The sequence below is a fragment of the Macaca fascicularis genome, chromosome 16, assembly GCF_037993035.2.
Source record: "Macaca fascicularis isolate 582-1 chromosome 16, T2T-MFA8v1.1".
Lineage (NCBI taxonomy): Eukaryota > Metazoa > Chordata > Mammalia > Primates > Cercopithecidae > Macaca > Macaca fascicularis.
This window is the reverse complement of record NC_088390.1, coordinates 86227177-86248481: the sequence shown is the minus strand read 5'-3', so window position 1 is coordinate 86248481 and position 21305 is coordinate 86227177. Positions and strand designations below refer to the sequence as shown.

The following is a 21305-nucleotide window of genomic DNA, read 5'->3' as shown; positions in this document are numbered from 1 at the left end:
AGTTTCTTCTGATTTTAAAATAAATTATATATACACAAAATGGAATATTATTCAGCCTTTAAAAGAATGGAAATTCCCTGGAGATATTGGCTTAAAGAAAAAGGATGGGTGGGCCGGGCATGGTGGCTCATGCCTGTAATCCCAGCATTTTGGGAGGCCGAGGCAGGCGGATCACCTGAGGTTGGAAGTTCAAGACCAGCCTGACCAACATGGAGAAACCCTGTCTCTACTAAAAATTCAAAATTAGCTGGGCGTGGTAGCACATGCCTATAATCCCAGCTACCCAAGAAGCTGAGGCAGGAGAATCGCTTGAACCCAGGAGGCGGAGAGTTCAGTGAGCTGAGATCACACCATTGCACTCCAGCCTGGGCAACAAGAGCGAAACTCTATCTCAAAAAAAAAAAAAAAAAAAAAAAAAAGAGAAAGAAAAGAAAACAAAAGAAAAAGAAAAAGGATGGAAATTCTGACTCCTGCTACAGCATGGATGAACCTTGAGAACATTGTGCTGAGTGAAACAAGCCAGTCTCAATGGACAAATTCTGTGTGATTCCACTTATATGAGGTCCCTAGAGTAGTCAAATTCATAGAGACAGAAGGTAGAATGGAGGTTACCAGGGTCTAAGAGAGGGAACTGGTGTTTAATGAAGACAGAGTTTCAGTTTGGGAAGATGAAAAAGTTCTAGCAATGGACGGTGGTGATGGTCCCACTACAACATGAATGTGTATATGCCACTGAATTGAGCCTGAAAAATGGGTAAAATGGTTCGTTTTATGTTACATGTATTTTACCACAATCTTTAAAATAAACAGTTTTTTTTATTAGAACATTTTCATGGGCCCTGCACAAAGCCTCCTGGGCCTGATGGAGAAAAGCCCCACCCAGGAGAGCACAGGGCTGGCTCCACCCCTGCACCACACATGCCGTTTATCAACCGAACACTCCCACAGCCACACCCACAGGATTCCTTCCAGTCTGTGTCTGTCTGAGCCCAGAAAAAGAGGAAATACTGAGCTCTATCTGGACTTTCATCCAGCGATGATAAATAATCTCGTGTTCCAACCCAGCTCCCATCCTCTCAAGGCCATGGTCTCCACCAGAGGTCTAGGTCTTGGGGCCCCTTCCCCGGACCTAAGGCATCTCTTAGGGCTTTAGTGTCCTCAATTAGCAACCCAGGGAAAGCACAGAAGTGCCTGGGCTCTGTTAAGAGGCGGCATTTATCAGCCAAGCGAACATTTTTTTCAGTGAACCTCAGTTTAGGGGAAGCAGTTCCTGGCGGGGCTTTGGTTCCAGGTTCTTCCCCTCCCGGGACACCCATTCCTAAGGGGAGCAGGCTGGTCTGCCTGGAAACATTTGCCCTGTAATATCAGTTTGCTTCTTATTGGCCCTTTGATAGCAGAACAAGAGGCTCTGTGATCCTCTGGACCTCAGATTTCCTTTTAAACTCTCAAATAAATAGATATGTGTGTGCTGCTCGTGTGGACTTCCCGCTGGGAGTGGAAGGGCCCCGAGGACAGGACCCGCGTCGGAGACAATGGCCCGCACCCCTGGGGCCTGTTCCGTGCTCAGGGCGCAGGGGCTCCCAAGGTTCAAAGTCCCCTGGAGCGGGTTGTTTCTGGCTGCGAAAGCAGCAGCCCGGCCGCCGTGGGGAGGGGGAGGGGACAGCGTGTGCAGGAGGCGGGGTGTGCGGGGCTTTTCCGTCCATCTCTCATTGCAGCGAGACCCCCGCTTTGCCCGCGTCCTCCTTCCCCCCTGCGGGAGAGGCGCGGAGGGGCTGCCGGGCCGGCCCGGGGGAGCCCGCCCCCTAGGGGAGGGCGTGGCGAGTGCAAGCTCCTCTGCGCCCCTGCCTGGGCCCCTCCTGGGCACTCCGGACTGGCAGGCGAGGAGCCAAGGGCGATCCCTGGGGGTGGGGGGCCGGGGGGCGGGGAGAGGTCCTCATGGACTATCCCCAGGGACCACTTCTGGAAACGGCCTTCTGGAAGAAGCTGGGGAGGGGGACTTCTAGGGCACACCTGGGGTATCTTCCCGGAGGTGGGGTCGAGGGGACACCCGCACATTTCTACCAGGATTCAGGAGGGCGGAGCGACCAGATGGACAGGAGTGACCGCGTCCCACAACCTCGTCATCGGGGATGGGGGTGGGGTTGGGGGCTGGACAGGTAGGGATGAAGTTGCACTGCGACCGGACTCAGCTCCGGAAGTGTCCAAAGCCTGGGCCCCATGCAGACAATATGGAATTTTGGGGGTGCCCGAGGTGTTACCACCCGCCCTGCAGCGCAGGCCAAGCTGCGGTCTGGCTGGGCCCTCCCGGCCGCCATCCCACAGCCTCAGGATCCCTGAGCCCCTCTCGGTTCGCCCCTCAGTCCTGCAGAGACATCGGGGCCCCCCAGGTGTCCGGCGGGGTTCACCGCGCTCCCGCCTTTGGGGATCGATCGGCTGGCGGGCGACGCGCGGCCGCGGCTCCGGAGCCTCCGCCCCCTCCCCCTCTCGGGCTACGCAGGACGCGGCCTCCAAGCAGCGTCCTCGCGGTTCCGGGCCGCGGCCAGGCCCGGCTGCAGGCCAGCCGGGGAGGCGGAGACGCGCCGGGCCCTTCCGATCGGGCCGCCCCTCGGCTCCGGGGTTGGGGAGAGGGAACTAGAGCGAGCCCAGCTTCTCCGCCAGCGGCGCTCGGCGCCCCCTTTTCTCGCCCCCTCCCAAGCCAAATACCCCCACCTCGCGCGCGTGCTTAACCCTCAGCGTGCCGCGAGGCTGGGAGCTGGGAGGGGGTAGCCGAGGGGGAGGGGCGCAGGGGAGCGAGTTGGAGGGGGGCAGTTGCGCTTCGGCTGACGACCACCTCGGGGTCCGCCTAGCGATTTTTATTTCATTCCCTGGCTTGCTGCAGCAGCTCTTGGTTGGAAAAAGGAAGAAAGAAATCTGCCCTGTGTGTGGGCCCCGCTGGGTTTGGGGGCGCGACGGGGACACCCGAGAGGAAAACACAGGGGCGGGCGTGAAGGGGTGAACCTCAGGGGCACCAGAGAGCCTCGGGGCGACCTTGAGCAAACGAAACCCAAATAAAACCACAGTGCGCCGAGGCCGTTGTGAGCGCGGCGGCTGCGGCGGCGGCGGGCGGTGGAAGCGGTTCCAAAGATCATTATTTGAAATATGGATCCCGGGAGCGCAGATCTCCGGGCCGGCGGGGCCTCGCGACTGAGTGGGGGCTGGGGGCCGGATGGGCTTCTCCGGGCGGGCCTGAGGTGGCTGCCCTGATGTTGGGAGGGACGGACGTCGTAGAAAATAGCGGTCCCGCTTCGGCGCCTGCCACCCCAGCGTGCCGCAATGCGGAGGCGCGGCCCTGCGGGCGGCGGTGTGGCCCCAAGGGGTGCCTGGGCCCTGTCAAAGGGCCCTGGCGTCGCGGTAACTCCGACCCCGCGTCCCGGTCCGCGCACCCTGTCGGGCCAGTCCGCAGGAACCCCCGGCTGCAGTGCCGCGCGGCACGCTAGGGTGGGACTCGGGGGCGTCGAAGGCTTCGCCGCCCAAATGAAAGCAGCCCTTTCACGGGCGGTGTGACAAAGAGCAGAAACATTGGAGTGGGGACCCGGAGGTTGGAGGGGCACCCTTAGAAAGAAAACCACCCTTCCAGGAGGGTGGAGGGGCGGAGTGCAGGGCTCCCTCACAGCCTACCCCTGAACGCACAACCCCACCAGTTCCGCTGCCCCTAAGCCGCCGCTACAAGTACGATATGATCAACGCCAGCGCCAAGTTTTTCTAAGGACAAGGGAGAGAAATGAGTGCTTGTTAAAGTCCGGGTAGATTTTGTAGTGGTTACTGGTAAATCCCCTCTCGATGATCTGCAATCCACCTCCGAGGGCCGGGAAAACGACACCAACTTGAGAGCTTTCTGAGTCGGGGGAGCGACCCGGGAAGCCACAGGCGGCCCCCTCAAGGCAGAGCCCAAATCTGGGTTCCGTGGGCGGGCGGTGGCAATCTCCTTGCCCAGAGCACCGGCTCAGCGAGAGGATTCCTTTAAGAAGTCGTTTATTTCCCGGGGATGGTGCAGGTCATGCCCTTTACCAGACCGGACACTTAGTAGCCACCCTCCAGCCGACGGCTGTTAAAAGGTTCCCGACTTCTCCAGGGTCCACTCCTTCAACATTGTCCCCACCAGGAGCGAGCCTGTGGCTGAGCTAGGTGGCAGCTCTCCTCTCCAGGGGCCCCTGAGGGCCCCAGGGGCCCAAACTGCGGTGGCATCTGGAAAGCTTCAGTCTGGCAGCAGAACCAGGGGCTCGACGAGCCCCTGTCTGGGAGGGGGCAGTATCAAATGAGCAGGTCAGCGGACCTTCTTGGGGGCCTGTGGGTCTCTGGTTGTCCGAAGTCGGCGGCAGAAGCCCCAGCAGAAGGCTCTGGGAATCCCAGGTGTAAGGCTAGTCTCTCCTGCGGCTCCCTTGGAGGGGCCAAGACAGCCGGGTGGGATGGCAAGGGCACCCCCATGGGAGGCTTCCCAGGAAGGGCTCTCTGGGGCATCAGGGGAGCTTCCAGGGACGCCCACTGTACCTTCCCAGGATTCTGTCCCACCTCCTGGCGCCCATTCGCTCTCCCGCGGACCTGAGCTCCTCCCTACACCCGCTGGCAGGGGTGCTCTAGGGACCAGCCACCCAAGTTAGATAGGGGCCTCTCTCCCCATCTGCCCTCCATCCACTAAGACAAAATAAATAACCACGGAAAGGAAGTCAATTGCTGGTGCTTGTGAATTTCACTTTCAAAGTTGTAGGCAAAAAGGCCAGGAACCGGGGCGGCCGCGGGCTCCTTGGGCTTCTGAAGTGCTTGGGCAGCCCCTTCGGCAGTCTTGGGGAGCCTGAAGACGCTTCCTGCCGCCGCACAAGCAACTCCAGGAAAGATCCGCTGTACAGACCCCCCCGCCCTTCCTCCCCAGCTCCGCGGCTGGTCCAGCCCGGGTCCTGCGCAAACACGTCGTCGGGGCAGCGGGTCCTGCTGTGTGGCCCCGAAGTCCTCAGCATGGGCCCCCGAGGGGCCTGGGCGTAGTGAGCGAAGCGGAGTCCGACGCCCCTGGCAGCAGGGAGGCTGCAGCAGCCACTCGGCCTCCCCCGACACCCCCGACCTGGACGCCGCGGAAACACCCAATGCAAACAGATTTTCCAGGGGATTTTCAAAAGGGGGAGGGTAGAGTGTCGGGAAGCTCAGCCCCTTCCCGGACAAGGGGACTGGCCGGGACAAAGTTGCTGCAGACCTCCCGATGGTCCGACGGCGCAGGTGGCCGGTGCGGCGTGGACGGGTGACTGCCACCTACAGCGCTTCTCGCGCCAGCCTCGCGACCCCTCTCCTTCCACAGTGGAGCTGTCCCGCGCGACAGTTCTTCGCCCTGGGCAAGAATGCCAGGAAAAAGCCAAACACGGCAGGAGAAAAATATTTTCCTGTACACCCACCCAGCTGTTATAAACCCTGAGAGCCGGCCCCCACCCCCTGCAACTAGTTAGGGAAACTAGGCAGGCGTCGTGCCACCTTGCTTGCTCCCCCCGCACCCCAACACTCAGGGAATCCTAGGTTTGCACCTCAAGCTCGTTAGAGATCAGTCGCAAACCCAACACCTCTGCTGCCACCAGAAGACAACCTTCACCCCTACACCCCTGGGGAGGGGCCACGTGGGTCTCCGTGGGCAGGAGTCGCCGGGCAGCAGCAGCCTCCGTGGTGCAAGAGCTGCAAGGTGATAATGAAATGGAGTCCACGTGTGCGTTCAACACCAGACCGTCTTCAGGCTTCTCAGGGATTCCTGGGCGAACACAAGCCCCGCGCAGGCTCCTCCCTCCCCTGCTTGCCCAAGCCTCCGCGCGGTCCCCAACAGACAGCCGGGTCGTGTGTCAGGGCGGTGGTGGAGACCCGGATGGCTCTTTGCCCGCCCCCATCCCTCGCTCCACTCTCGCTCGGCTTTTGCTCTTTTTCTTTCTCCGTGGACGCTCAGCCAAGGGATTGCGCAAGCTTCCTGCTCGCGGTCCTTCAAGAGCCCGTAGCCGGGGCCCAGACACACCCCAGGTCAGGCGCGCCCCTGCCCCTGCCCCTCGGGCCGCCCTGTCCCCTCCCAGGTCCCCCCACCCCGACCCCACGGAGCTCGCGGGCCCTCGGCGGCGCCCTCGGCAGGCCGCGTGGGGCGCAGCAGCTCCACCAGCCGGACGCAGGAGCCGTGCGCAGGAACGCGCCGTCTCGCCGCCGCCGGAGGTGCCAAACTTCACACTCGCGGCTGCTCGGGCCGCGTCAGTCCAGAGGGCCTTGGCTTGGCCGCCTGTCGGGAACAAGGGTCCGCGGACACATGGCGAATGCGTGGCTCCTCGGTTATTCCGTTCATCTCCCCTTTGCGCTGCCCGTTCGTCCCTCGCTCAGCCTCAATCTCTTCCCGGCCCTCCGAGGTCCCTCTTTCCAGGCCTTTCCCTGGACCCCACGAAGTCCCCTCGGGCCCCCAAGCGGACCTCGGCCTCCTGCGCCCATTCTCTCTGCCTCCTGTGCCTCTCGCCTAGCTTGACTCTGGAGGCGGATAGAAATAGGACATCTCGCCCCGTCAATAAAGAGGACCAAGTGTAAATTCGGAGCCCTTGAGGATCGAGGTGAGATCGTATTTGGAGTCCTTTCTGCTGAGGTTCTTGGGTGCCAGGGTCCCGGAGCTGGCTGCTCCTCGGTCCCGTTCCTCGTGCATTCTTCAAGCTCTCTTTGGCACCCAGTCCTCAGCCTTCTCCCCGCCCTGTCCCTTTCCCTCCTCGCGCTCCGAAATGCCCGGAGCCTGGAGGCGAGGCGGGGCCCGCAGGAGGGCGCGAGCTGCCCCTGCCCCATTCCGCCCCCTGCTGGCGGGGCCCGCGCGTCCCGGGCCGCTGGTGACGCAATTCGGTGCAACTGGGAGCGGCGGCGGATGCTTCCGTGGCCCCCAGCAGGGGTCCCGGGGCCGTGAACACTGAGAACGAGCTGCGAGGGGGAGGCCCGGGCACCAGGCTGCGGGCGAGGGGTCGCTGCCGAGACCCTCCCGGGCTGTCAAGCTCTCCGCCCGCCTCCGCCCCGGCGGACACACCTCTCCTTCCCGGTCCCGCTCCCTCTCTGCAGCCTCCCTCTCCCAGGCTCGCCGATCCCTCCCCCCTGCACCTCCCCGGCGCCCTCCCCTCTGCGTCCCCCACCCGCGCCCTTTCCTCCTCCCCCCGCCGCCCAGGCCCGGGGCCTCCGGTAGGCCCGGCTGCGCCAATCCGCGCAGCGGCCCGCCCCCTGACGCCGAGCTGGGCCCGGCGAGGCCCCGCCCGCTGACGTCCGGGATTTGCATGAGTTCTTGTGCAGCCGCGGCCCGGGCTCAGTTGTCTGAGCGAGCGCGAGCCGGGAGCCGGGGCGGGCGCGGGCAGCGGCGGGCCGGCCGGGGTGTGCGGGGCGAGCGGCGGCGGCGGCGGGGGCGCTTCGGCCGGGGCGGCAGCTGGGCGCCGGCGGGAGCTAGCAGCGTCTGCAGCCGCGCCGGCCGCCCGCGCCCCGGCGCGCTGCGGCGGGGCCATGGAGCTGCCAGCTGTTGGCGAGCACGTCTTCGCGGTGGAGAGCATCGAGAAGAAGCGGATCCGCAAGGTAGGGCGGCGCGGGGGCGGCGAGCGGCGGCCGGAGCGGCCCGCGAGAAGGCGGGGAGGGGGTGGGGAGGCTGCGGGCCGGGCCGGGGATCCCGCGGAAGCTGATGGAGTGCTGTCTCTTCCCCCCAGGGCAGAGTGGAGTATCTGGTGAAATGGAGAGGCTGGTCGCCCAAGTAAGTCGCGGCGGAGGGCGGGGGCCCGGGACCGAGGCGCGGGGCTTGGGGCCGCGGACCCGCCGAGCTGCTGGGGGGGGGGGGTGGGGGGAGCGGACGGGAGGCGGGGTGGAGGTGGGGTGGAGGGAGGAGGGGGTGGGGAAGTCGGTGGCAGGCACTGGGGAAGCCGAGCCGCCGAGCCCGAGCCCGGCGCCCTGTGTTGTGCTCCGCTCTCCGGGAAATGCCATCACTAATTTATGCACTAAAAGGAGCCGGAGGAGCTGGAGAGACGCGGGGCCGAGCCGGGGAGGCCGGCGGAGGGAGGGAGGGCTCAGGCACTGACTGATGTGCAGCAGAAAATGGCTCCTTTCCCCTTTCCCTCCACCGAACGGCTCCATATTGCAAAACCAAAAAAAAAAAAAAAAATTAAAAAGCGACGAAAATGCAATTGTGTGCCTTCTCCCTCCTAGTGGTGCAGGGAGGGGAAGAAGAAAGGCAGAAAATGTTGGGAACTGTCACTGCAGCGCTTTTGGTGGAGAATTTTTTTTCTTTAATTTGAAATGCGAAGGCACCGGATGGAGATAGACGCGCAGGCACACGCACACTCACACACACACACGGAGGCATATTTTTGTGTTGCTGAGTATTTGGGGTTTGCTTGCCCGTGACAGCAGGCTCCTGGGCCACGAGGGGGTGTGGGGGGGGCGCTTGGCTGTTGGTGATCGGATTAGGGGTCAAATGGAGAACGACTGAAGCCCTCGCGGGGACTCGGGGCTGGGGAGAGGAGGGGGACTGCGACTTTGCATTTCGGCTGCTTTGCACGCAGGGTTCCTGGTGAGCAAAGTGGCTTTGGAACATGTCGCAGTAACATGCTTAAAATTCTTGACAACTGCAAAATAAACTGCTAGTTTCATTTTCCTTACCCCTCCCCTTTCTTCCTACCCTTGCGTGTTTATTTGAGGGGGGCAGTGTATCAGGGATTATGTCAGGCCTGCAGAAATCTACCCTCCACATCCACAGCTAAATGTTCATAAAGACAGAGTAGGGCTTTATGTCACTCCCCACCTGGAGGCCTCGGCAAAGCTGGCTTTTTTTTTTTTTTTTTTTTTTTTTTTTTTTTTTTTTTTTTTTTTTACACTGTGTCCCCCTCCCTTTTCCCTTGCAAGATATAACACGTGGGAACCGGAGGAGAACATCCTGGACCCCAGGCTGCTGATCGCCTTCCAGAACAGGTGAGCGTCCCCCACGCAGCCACCGCCTGCCACCCGTGACCGTATATGGGAATGGCAAAGGGGGCGACGCAGCAATAGGAAAGGGGCGGGTAGGGAGTTGGTGGGAGCCCCCTCCCTAACCGGCCTGGATGGGCACGCTGCGGCCCCAGCTCCTCTAACCAGCGTCCTTGGCGGTTGCTGCAGCTTGGGGTGGGGGCGGGGCAGGGCCAAGGAAGGCCAGGCTTGGGTTTTGGGGGAACTTTGGGAAGGGTGTGTGTGGGTGGCCCTGCAGCTGCCCGGAGAACTTGGGGCTGTGCCTGGCTCCCCAGGGGCCCCCCCTGTTGCAACCTGGGAGCCCCACCCCCGGAGCCTAGGTGTTGCTGTCCTGCAGCCACTGGCCGCTTGGCACCAGCACCTCGCGGTGCAGCTCTGAGGGAGCTGGCATTGTGAAACCGCCCGGACGTCATGGAACTGAACTTAACCTGTTGGCGGCTGGAGAAAAGTTGACATGGCCTTAAAAGCTGCACCCACACACCCCAGGGAATTTAAGCTTGGTCAGGAGTAGATTCCATAGGGTGCTGGGTTGCCCCCCACCCTGACCCCACTGGGCTGTTTGGTAGGGCAGGGCCACCCACCCTCAAGGCAAGGGGGCTTGACCCAAGGGCCTGGGGTGGGCGCTGCCTGGTGGTGGAGGGGTGGCTTCTTCTGGGGACTCATCCTCGTGCGCACGGTTGCTTGTCACGCTGCAGCTGCTGCAGCTGGGTTCGTTGCCGGTGGCTGTGGTTCTCTGTTTCGGAGAGGGTAGAAGGGGGAAGGGCGGGGAGGGGAGGAGCAGCCGGGGCCCTTGGAGCTCGGCCACCCCGCTGCCTTCCATCTCTCCTCCCCCTTTTATTTTGCACTATTTCCTGTGGCGCATTTGGCGCTAAAACTGTAAACTGTAGACCCTCTGAGCTAGCCACCGGTGGGGCAGGGAAGTTGCCCTCTTGCAATGCAGGGGGGCCCAGAGCCGGGATCCTGCCCCATTCCACCTGGGAGTTCACCACCCTGTAACCATGTCAGCAGCTGATGCCACGTTGCATAATGGGCCCCTGAAGAATTAAAACACAGGCTGTTGCAATGCCACGCAACTTCAGAGTCAGGCCCTGGCCCCCACCCTGGGGCATGTCAGAACTCCCCAGGGTTAGTCCAAAGGGGCATGGGGGTGGTGGCTAGAGTCTGTGAAGAACCCGTTTCTGGCCCAGGAATGGGCTGCAACTTTGGCAACTCTAGAGAGGCATTTCCCACTCTTCTGTGGAGGGCTGAGTAGTGCCTGGGAAGATCCAGCCCCCAGCTGTGGATCACCCTTAGGCTGGCCTGAAGGCAGGAGCCTGGTGGCTGTAGTGACCGGTGCCTCCGCCCATGGGCTTTATTAATAATTTGGAAATTGAGACGGCCAGGAGCCAGACTCCAAGGAGGAGGTGGTGCTTCTCCTAGCTGCTCCGGCCACGCCCACCTGCTCAGCTGGGAGGAGCCCAGGGTTCACCAGGTGGCTACAAACCTGGCCAGACCCTGGCCTTGGTGGCCTGCTCCCGCCCCCAGCCCCTAATTGGCTCATTTGCCGCTGTGTAAACAAGGGCGCAGCCCCTCCCCCTGTTTAGTGCCTGGCCTTTAAGAAAGAACCCTCCCTTCTGCCGGAGGCACTCGTTATCGGAATCTTAATGAGGTCATTAGCATCCCGCGCTTCTGACGGGAGGGATGAGGTCGGCGCACACCTCGCTTGGGCTGGTTTGTCTTCCCTGGACCCCAGTGTCCACTCCGCTTCGCACAGAGCCACAGGTCCAAGGCTGCGGGCATGAGTGCCAGAGGTGCAGCCCTAAGCTTCTGCCTCCTGAGCACAGAGGTGGGGCTTGGGGGGTGCTGATTCAGGTGTGGGCATCAAAGTGGGGGAGCCCTTCGCCCAGGACCTCTTGGGCAGAGGAGGGTTGATGCGAAGGTTGAGGGCACTGAGGACTGACCCGCCCTAAGCTCTTGATTCCTCTGTGTCCTGCCAGCCCTACCTGATGCTCTTTGAAAGTGGGGGGCCATCACCGAAGATTCCGGAATTAGCGGGGAGGGGGTGACTCAGAGGCTAACAGCACTGCCCTCTGTTCCCTCCCCCTCAGGGAACGGCAGGAGCAGCTGATGGGATATCGGAAGAGAGGGCCGAAGCCCAAACCGCTGGTGGTGCAGGTGAATACACGTGGCCGCCCCCGGGGACCCCCTTGACATGTCCACCAGAGCTGCCTCCAGGCCCGGGGATGGGGGGGTGGTTCCTCCCAGCACCCCAACCCCGCTTCCTTTCTACTAGACCTCCCACCTCCTGCCCCCCATGAGGCAGCTGCGGACCTGGTGAGAGCTGGGACACTCCAGAAACTCCCGGCATGCGGTGGGGCCGGCTTCCTCCCTCCTCTCACCCCTGCACCCGTTCCCTCAGGTGCCTACCTTTGCCCGTCGTTCCAATGTCCTGACCGGACTCCAGGACTCCTCCACTGACAACCGTGCCAAGCTGGATCTGGGCGCGCAGGGGAAGGGCCAGGGGCATCAGTACGAGCTCAACAGCAAGAAGCACCACCAGTACCAGCCACACAGCAAGGAGCGGGCGGGCAAGCCCCCGCCGCCGGGCAAGAGCGGCAAGTACTACTACCAGCTCAACAGCAAGAAGCACCACCCCTACCAGCCCGACCCCAAAATGTACGACCTGCAGTACCAGGGCGGCCACAAGGAGGCGCCCAGCCCCACCTGCCCGGACCTGGGGGCCAAGAGCCACCCGCCCGACAAGTGGGCGCAAGGCGCGGGGGCCAAGGGCTACCTGGGGGCGGTGAAGCCCCTGGCTGGTGCGGCGGGTGCTCCAGGCAAAGGCTCCGAGAAGGGCCCACCCAACGGAATGATGCCGGCCCCCAAAGAGGCTGTGACGGGCAACGGGATCGGGGGCAAGATGAAGATAGTCAAGAACAAGAACAAGAACGGACGCATCGTGATCGTGATGAGCAAATACATGGAGAACGGCATGCAGGCGGTGAAGATCAAGTCCGGCGAGGTGGCCGAGGGGGAGGCTCGCTCCCCCAGCCACAAGAAGCGGGCGGCTGAAGAGCGCCACCCCCCTGCCGACAGGACTTTTAAAAAGGCGGCAGGCGCAGAGGAGAAGAAGGTGGAGGCGCCGCCCAAGAGGAGGGAGGAGGAGGTATCCGGGGTTAGCGATCCGCAGCCCCAGGATGCCGGCTCCCGCAAGCTGTCCCCGACCAAGGAGGCCTTTGGAGAGCAGCCCCTGCAGCTCACCACCAAGCCCGACCTGCTGGCCTGGGACCCGGCCCGGAGCACGCATCCGCCCTCTCACCACCCGCACCCGCACCCCCATCACCACCACCACCACCACCACCACCACCACACCGTCGGCCTGAATCTCTCCCACGTGCGCAAGCGCTGCCTCTCCGAGACCCACGGTGAGCGCGAGCCCTGCAAGAAGCGGCTGACTGCGCGCAGCATCAGCACCCCCACCTGCCTGGGGGGCAGCCCAGCCGCCGAGCGCCCAGCCGACCTGCCACCAACCGCCACCCTCCCGCAGCCCGAGGTCATCCTGCTGGACTCGGACCTGGATGAGCCCATAGACTTGCGCTGCGTCAAGACGCGCAGCGAGGCCGGGGAGCCGCCCAGCTCCCTCCAGGTGAAGCCCGAGACACCCGCGTCAGCGGCGGTGGCGGCCGTGGCAGTGGCAGCGGCGCCCACCACGGCGGCGGAGAAGCCTCCAGCCGAGGCCCAGGACGAACCTGCAGAGTCGCTGAGCGAGTTCAAGCCCTTCTTTGGGAATATAATTATCACCGACGTCACCGCGAACTGCCTCACCGTTACTTTCAAGGAGTACGTGACCGTGTAGCTGGAGGGCGTCGGAAGGGGAAGCACCATTCCCGCGGAGGGGGGCGGGGGGCTGAGCACCTGGGGCCTCGGGGCAGACTCCCCTCTCGCCAACCCGCCAACCGCGAGAGACCCGGGCTGGCCCCCAGGGTGAGGACGCCCGGAGCGGAGGTAACCATGCTCCCCCTGCAGCGGCTCAGACTCGGGCAGAGGCCCGTTCCACGCGGTGCCGGCGGGGCTCGCCCTCTCCTGCCCTTCCCTGCTGGAGATGGACCCCCGGAACCAACAGGGCAGCTCTGCGCCCGGCCTCAGAGTTCTAGTATTATATTTTAACCGTGCTAACTTGTCAAGTGCTGACTCTGCTCCCGTTTGTACGTGGTGTTATTATTGAAATGTATTGTTTGAGCTCAAAAGGCCCGACCACCCCTCTTCGGGCTGCTATATATATATTTATTTGTAGGTATTTATATATTGAAATATAAAAACCTAGATTTATGGAGTTTCCTCTAGATCATGTTATATTCTATATCAAACAAACTATTTTCTTTTGACCTTTTTTCCCCTCCATCCAGTATTTCGGTTGACTTCATTTTCTCCCCTCTTCCCGTTCCAGGAACTGCAATACCAGTAACCTTGGTATATATTTTTTGATACTGTACACATGGATGTGTTGTTTCTATGTGCAAAAAAAAAAAAAGTTTGTTAAAAGGCTACACGAGCTCTCTAGAAACTGCTGCTACTAGAAATGTCTAAACTATAAGCTTCCAACTATTACCTGCTTGAATGTAAATATTAAATGGAGATGTTGAAGGTGCATTTTCGCTGTTTGAGATGAGCTCAGAAGGAACGTCGGAGGCAGGGAGGGGCCGGACCCCTCTGGCCACCAACTCCGCCTTCGAGCCCTGTGCTCAACCTTTGCACCAGCAAAGTGGGCTGGTTTTGCGGGCCGCAGCGCCGGCGCAGGAGGGTGACCCCGCTCCCTGGGAAGTCGAGAGGCGCCCGGCTGGAAAGGGGAATTCCTGCGGGGGGGTGGGTGTGGGAGCCGTCCCCGCCCCCAGGGCTTTCCAGCCGGCATTGCCCACTGCACTGGCAAACACTGCGTTCTAGGTAGGGGAGGAGGGGGTGCAGGGGTGGGCGGCGTGGACACGCGGGCGGGGCTAGTCCCCCTCGCGGCCCCCACCGGGCAGCGGCTGACCTTTGGCTCTCCTCCCCTCCAGCCCCCACCCTTGGGGCTCAACACACCCCGGCGCAGGCCCTGGCGGGACAGGGAGGTTCCTTAATAACCGCGCCCGGTAGGGCAGGTTCCGCGGGGCGGGGACCCCCAGCCTCTCCGCGTCCCCGGCTGGCATCGCCGGCCCCGCCCCACCGAGGAAGCTGCCGAGGCCCTTGCTCTTCGGGCTCTCTCCCCGGAAACCACCAGGCCAGAGGCTCCCACTAGAGGCGCGGCGAACGCGGCTGGGGTGGGGGGCGGGGGGCTTCCTGCAAGATGGATGGGGACGGGGAGGAGGGCAGGCGAGCGAGGCCTGCCACCCCCACTTCCTTAGCGAGGAGAACTGGGACTCCTCACCCTTCTCCCTTGGGGTGGCAAGGCCAGGGCCCTTGGTGTCGCGTGGGAGGAAGGGGTTAAGGGTCCGGAGGGGGCGACGGGACTGGGCCGAACTCTAGAGTGCGGCTCAGCTGGCCAGGAAGCCGCGACCCGGGAATGCGGCGGCGGTGGCCAGCTTTCTGCAGACGCAGCGATCTTCCTCCTGGTCGAGGTGGCCGCACAGGGCCAGGGAATGCGGGGCTGGGGGCCTGGCAGGCGCGGGGCTGCTCCCGGCCTCCGAAGCCCTTCCCCTACCCACTTGGGACCAAGGGGCCCGGGCCTGTGCGGGGCGCCAGGGCGGAAGAGGTCAACGTGGTTCAGAGAGGTGGGGGGTGGCGAGGTGGCGAGAGAGCCAGTGTGGGGAAGGCTGGGGAGAGATGAGGGCCAGGAGGGCGGGGAGGCCTGAATGCGGACAGTGTGGCCAGTGTTGGCTGCAGGCCACCAGCGGCTGGACGTGGGGGAGGGGTGCCCAGCGGGGGGGGGGGGGAGGGGAGGGGGAAGGGAAGTTCTTTAAAAAAAAAGCCGTTAGGAGTTTCTAGCCCTGGCTTTTGTGAGTGGTCCCTCCCACTCCCCCGTCACCCCAGCCCCATTTAGAGTGAGTTACACACTCCCCTCCCCCTCCACGGGATGAATGTCCTTTGCCACCCCTGGAGTGGAAGGAGGGTGATCTTGCTTCTGGCAAACTGCCTGCTGGGCACGAGAATTGGGCCTGTCCTTCACTGGCTGGTACACAAAGGCCCATGCCAGGCATGGACGTAGTCTCCCTGTTTTTCTAGCTGAGGAGAACTGAAGACTCAGGATGGGAAGGGAAACCTCTTGTTCAGGCCCGCACAGTTAGTGACCGGAGTGACCCTTAGTCCTTGGTGGTGTTCCCCACCCTGTGGGTGGCTTCTGCCTGGCTGGGTCTGGGGGTGGGAGGGGGAGGTAGAGGATGGCACTCCCACAGAGCAGGGATGGAAACCGTTCCACTACCATTCCTGGAAAGGCATGGCCTGCAGGTGGCCTGAGGCCTTCAAAACCAGGCCTGCTAGCAGAGCCCTCAAGTGGAGAAGGGTGGTCCTGGGCAGAGCCTGAAGCCTGAGGTCAGAAGGCAGACAACGGGCAGAGCTGCTGGGATATCAGCCTGCTGCCAGACCTAACAGAGTGCCTAAGACCCCCTCTGCCCCTAGAGGGTCCAAGACCCCTCTGTCCCTAGAAGGAAAGGGACATTTACTGACCTGAGACATGCCAGGTGCCACTGGGCTTGTGGCTCTTGTTCAATTCAGTCCTCACAGGGGTTGGGCTTCCCTGTGGGAGGAGAGTCTGAGGTCTTGATAGGCAGACAGCCTGCCCAGGTTCCATGCTCATTCGAGAGCCCAGCTGGCTGCTCCACCACCTGCAGGGAGACACCCCATGGCCACCTGCCCCAGGGCCTCTTAGACACAGGCCTTCCAAGGTGTCAAGGGTTTGGAAATGCTCCAAGGGGGTCAGGGGCCCTGGCACTGGGACAGGAGGGTTTCTCCTCAAAGGGTCTTTGGGGTGGGGAGAGTCCAGCTGCCCTGGTTCTCCTGGGTGTAGACTGCCTCTTCCTAACCCTGGATGTCCCTCAGTGCCCAGCACGTCACAAGCAAAGGGTAGTAAAACCTCTCTTTGAGCCCAAGCTCAGGGAAGAGAAGGGCACTAGGTCTTAACCTTGCACACTGGGAAGCCTACGTGTCAATTTTTTTCGAAATGAATCTTTCTAATGGGGCTGAGCCTCCAGCATCCAGGCTGGAGTTCGCCCAGCGCAGAGAGAGAAGCACTTGTGTATCCACCCCTGAAAAGCGAGCCCTGCCTGCCCCAGCCCCGCCCCAGTCTCTGGTCTCGGTGTAGCCTGCCCCTCCCCCAGCTCATTTGCAGAAGAGCCAAGTTCAGCCTTTTAGCATTTGCTCCATCCCTGGATCCCACTGGGGCCAACGGAGAGGAGATCCACAGATCCAGGGTGCTTTGGGTCCAGTGTTGGCAGATTGAGCAAATAAAAATCTAGGGCGCCCAGTGAAATTTGAATTTCAGATGCATAATGCATAATTTTTTAGTGGAAGTATGTCCCATGAAATGTTGGAGACATATTTCTACTTCTTAAAAAAAGGGATGTGTTGTTTATGTACAATTCAGACTTTAGTTGGCCATCCTGGATTTTATCTGGAAGCCCTATTTTGGTCCTGTGTCGTCAACAGGATCAGTCCCTGCCCACAGGAATGTTCTAGTCCAGTAGGAGAGAGAAGGCACAGGAAGCTGAAAGCCACCTGTCCTGCCACTGTGGTTATGATACTGCATGTTGTCAGGCATAGAACATGCTGGATGACTGCATGACGGTAGGGTCCTCACCTGGTGTTTAGTGGGGGCTGGGTAGGGGTTCTCGGGTTCTCTGTGCATGCGATACAACCCAGAGAAGTGGGGGAGACCAGAATGGGTCCCTCTGCCATGTGGCTCATGTTGGGCTCCTCCCCCACTCCTGCCAGCACCAAACAGCAAACTTCTAGAACAAACAAGGGAGACTTGGCTGGTGCACCAACTCCCCTCACCAGAGAACCTTTACCTGCCCACAACTCCCATTTCTTGGTTACCTTAATGGATGAACCAAGATGGTGAGGATGAATTGGGTCGGGAGAGAACCTTGAGCACTCCTGGAAAACCCCCTAAGTAAACACACAGGTTGTCTTTTCACCAGGGAACAGTAAACATCTTGTGTCAGATCTAAATGCCTTCTAACGATTTCTGGCCTGGAGTCTTAGTTTGACTGAGGTATGGACACACAGTCATATTTACCTCTAAAGAACTCTCCTGACCCCTCTCCCTCTCTCTAGAGCTCTCTGCCTTCTTCCCTCGGTTCCTGCTGGGGGGATTATTTGTGGATCTGAGACCTCAGCCTCAGCCTCCCCAACTTTATCCTGGATCCCTAAGAGTGACATTGAGAGAGTTAGGACGAGCCGCAAATTGGCAAGCCTGCACTTGGACAAAATCAAATCTTCTTTCTTCTCCAAATAAGCGTATTCTCTGGTTCTGTGCTCTGGTGGCTGCTCCTCTAAGAAGGTGACTGCTGGGCGGAGGAAATCCTACTGAAGGTTGTTATTCTTGGACACAAGTGTCTACTTCCTGTAGCCACCACACCCCCAACTCCCTCCTCCTGCTCCTCTCTTCCCTTTGCAGTAAATGATAACAGTTAACATTGATTGAGCTTACTATGTGCCAGGCACTTTAGGGGGATTATCTCATTTAATCCTCACATCTGGTGAGGTGGGGAATGTCATTGTCCTTATCTCACAGGTGGCAATATGGAGGCTTGAGTAACCTCCCCAAGGTCAAACAGTCGGTCAATGAGGAAAGAAGGATTTAGAGCTAGCATCTTCTGCCTCCCAGGGTCCTGCTCCCAATTTCCAGGTTCTATGAGTCCTTCAGAGGCCAGCTCAGGCCCCATCCCCTCCCTGAGGTTGTTCTAGATTATTCCAGCCTTTACCAGGGCCTGCTCTGCTGAATTATTGACCTATTCACTGTTTACTGCCTCCCACCCCCGCCCACTACTCATTGTCAATCAATTGCACATTGCAGCACACATGTGTGCATGGGCCTGGATTCTCCAACTAGACAGAGACTGGAGCTCCTGAAAGGAAAACAGTGTGTCTTGGGTGTCCTCTCCACTCCCTCAGCTCCTGCACAGTTCTTAAATAGAAACCTCAGAATCTGATGCCTTGTGTGTGTCTGTATGGAACTGTGTGTGTGTGTGTGTGTGTGTGTGTCTGTGTGTGTGTCTGTGAGAGAGAGAGACTGGGGCTTTTAGGCAGGGAAGCCAGTTCCTGCTCTGCAAGCCATTAACATCACCCACAAACCAAGGGCCCAGGGCTGCCCCGAGGAGCTGCAGCATTCAGGAGACTCATCTCCCCCCAGCCCAGAGGCTGTTCCCTCTCTCCCTACCATGGGCAGAGCAGACACATGCACAGTCAGCTGCTCTGGGGTCCTGCTGCCCCCTGGCTCTCCACCTGATCCATCTGTGAGAATTTCAGGAGACTCCAGGTAATTATGTAGTAATTGAATTTGGGGAAACAGACCCTAAGGATAATCCTGGAGTAAGTTCCAGAAGGCTCATGGTGGAATTTCTGTATTTAGCCTAGTGGTACGTGTTATACATTTCTTTTTCTTTTCCTTTTCCTTTTCTTTTTTTTTCTTTTTTCTTTTTTTTTTTTTGAGACGGAGTTTCACTCTTGTTGCCCAGGCTGGAGTACAATGGCGTGATCTCTGCTCACTGCAACCTCCACCTCCCGGGTTCAAGCAATTCTCCTGCCTCAGCCTCCCGAGTAGCTAGGATTACAGGCGCCCATCACCGTGCCTGGATAATTTTTGCATTTTTAGTAGAGATAAGGTTTTGCCATGTTGGTCAGACTAGTCTCAAGCTCCTGAGCTCAAGTGATCCACCCGCCTCAGCCTCCCAAAGTGGTGGGATTGCAGGCATGAGCCATCGCACCTGGACATACGTTATATGTTTCTAACAGCATGGCAACCACTTTACCCTTATGTAGGCAACTTTAACACGCAACTGAGGATGGCAGAGATGTGGGTGTGCATGTGACCCCACACACACACACACACACAGCAACACACAGAGGACAAAGCACACTTTGATTTTTGGATCTGGTCTTCATGTGAACTGTCTGGATAAGGCCTGACACATAAGAGCTTACTAACTGTTGGCTGTGATTATTTCTTTTAACCAGAAAACTTGATTGCCTACAAGTTTTCAAATCTAGTTTGGGGCAGAGGGCTGACATTAACAAGAGATGTCCAAGATGCATGTGTGTGCATGCGTGTGTGTGTGCACGTGTGTGTGCACGTAGGGCTGGAGATCTGTAGCGATGCAACCTGTCCTGGCAGGAACGCCTCTCTTTGGCTGCCCGAGTGAAGGACCCTTTCAAACGCAGCCTGGAGTTTAATATTGCCAACAACTGGCCCCGAATCCTTTCAACCTGAGCCAGGTGTAATGTAAACCCCTCTGGATTTCCTCCCTTTCCTGTTTCATCTGAGAAATTCTTCACTAATTCCATGGTATCTGGTTTCTCATTGTTTCTCCCTGCGTTAGACAGCCTCTTGGGGTGGGCTTTGGGAAGGTGTGTGGAACGCTCTCAGCCCTTCAAAATGACATGGCTCTACGCTCACTCCCACTGCCACCCTCCAGAACCTCCTAAGAGACTGTGCTGGCTGTCAGGGCCACGTGAGCCTTAGTACCCTGCGGAAAGGAGCGAATACCTGTCACACAGTCAGAGAACAGTCTCCAGTGGTCACCACACTTTCGTAAACCAGTGTCCAAATTAGGAAGAGGACAATTATGTCAAGCTCCTTTGGAATATGACACTGAGATGAATGTCACAAAAATAATAGTGTGCTATCCATTCTTTGTTAGGATACTTGCTGTTTGGGGTTGAGGACAAGGAAAAAGACAAGCCAGGTAGAGGAAGGCCAGGCCAGTGCAGCAGGACCCTCTCCTCCTCTGAGCCTCCAGAGAAGCTGGGAGTACAAAATCCTGTGCATGGTAGGGGGTGGGGAGAGGAGAGATTGGTGAGCAGAATCCCTTCTAGGAAGAGCGGAAGCGAGCATCATGATAGCTGTTTCCTGCCTTGTTTATGGCGCACTCCAACTCTCCCAAGGAGGGGAGAGGAAGTGCCCAGCAGAGCGAGGGAGACTTGGGACTGGCTGTGTTCCTCTCAACCTTCCATGCATCTTCCCACCGTCTCCTCTCCTGGCATTGAAAATTATTTATGTTTGCAAATTGCTTTTGACTCACATGAGTTATTCCTCTTGCCTGCCAACAAGTCTGGGGAGAGAAGAGAGTTATCGAGCCTGCGAGCTGAGAAATTCAAGGGAGACAAATGCTGGAGCACCGAAGTCGAAGTCATCAGCCTTGGGATTCAGTCCCTGCTCTGCTGCTGCTATGGCCATTGCATCCCCTTTCTGGCCCTTGGGTTTCTCATCTGCAAAAGGAGAGGGTTGGGTAGAGTGTGGGCTCTCCAGGTTTTTGGTTCTGACATCCCCGAGCTGTGTCACCTGCAGAGGCACAGAAAAGGTAGGCCAGCCTCTGAGCTGCTCCCTAACCTGCACCTGGCAAGCCCTGAGACTGCTGAGGGCCTGAGGCTGGAGATGGTGCTACCCAGCCCCTAGCCCAGCAGGAAGAACTAGACAGGGTGGCCAGGAATGTTTCTCCCCTTTGTCTTTTGCATCACTCTGGTCCTTAGTGATGTCTTGTTCCATAGACTAGGATGCAAACAAATGTCTGCAGTGGAACCAGAAGGGTGGAAAGTCCCGGAGGTTGGTCCAGGAGGGAAACACACACAAACATACCAAATCATCATAACCAAGACCAGGGCCGGCACAGAGCCAGCTCCATAGGGAGTGTAAGTCATCTGCCCCTCCCAGAGGAAAGAGTTGGCCCAGTGATGGTGGAGTGATAGCTCCTGGAAGCTCAGAACAGAGAGGGGCCAGGGGGTTTCTCTTCCAAGTCCTTTGTTCTACAGTGGGGAAAGTGAGGCCCCAAAGACCAAAGTCAACATCAAGGTGAATTATTGACATCATCCGAGATAGATCATTCTTTGCCCACAAGCGGATATCTGAGTTCTAATCAGGAGCAGTGTTTACCTATCTACCAGCTATAAAATTGGGTATAGTAATAGGAATGATGATAACATAACTCAAAGTTCAATGCCGAAGCAGTGAGTGAGTGGTCAAGTGTGGTTGTTAGAGGGCCGTGGTCTGGCTTCCATTCTCCAGACTGTGGCTTGGGGCCTAACCCAGAAAGATGTGAGGGTCTGGTCTTCCTCCAATCCGGTGACCACCAAGTGGAGAGGAAGGCTGCTGTGGGCCCAGTCCTTCAAAGGGTGAGAAACCTGCTAACCTCAGAGCTGGGAGTTGGCTCTGC

At 59.3% G+C, this 21305-nt stretch overlaps 1 protein-coding gene across 3 annotated transcripts; it reads left to right on the top strand.

Annotated features, from left to right (window-relative positions):
* Positions 1-7267: 7267 nt before the first annotated feature.
* CBX4 (chromobox 4) lies at positions 7268-13617 on the top strand. Of its 3 annotated transcripts, XM_045376542.3 has the most exons (5): positions 7315-7572; positions 7701-7744; positions 8890-8955; positions 11076-11142; positions 11387-13617. In XM_045376542.3, exons 1-5 carry the CDS (start codon positions 7504-7506, stop codon positions 12821-12823), a joined length of 1683 nt encoding a protein of 560 aa, XP_045232477.2. In that variant the 5' UTR covers positions 7315-7503; the 3' UTR covers positions 12824-13617. The 3 variants fall into 3 exon arrangements, with proteins under 3 accessions (XP_045232476.2, XP_045232477.2, XP_045232478.2); XM_045376543.3 differs by lacking the exon at positions 8890-8955; XM_045376541.3 differs by lacking the exons at positions 8890-8955; positions 11076-11142 and having other exon boundaries at positions 7268-7572.
* The last annotated feature ends 7688 nt before the right edge of the window (positions 13618-21305 follow it).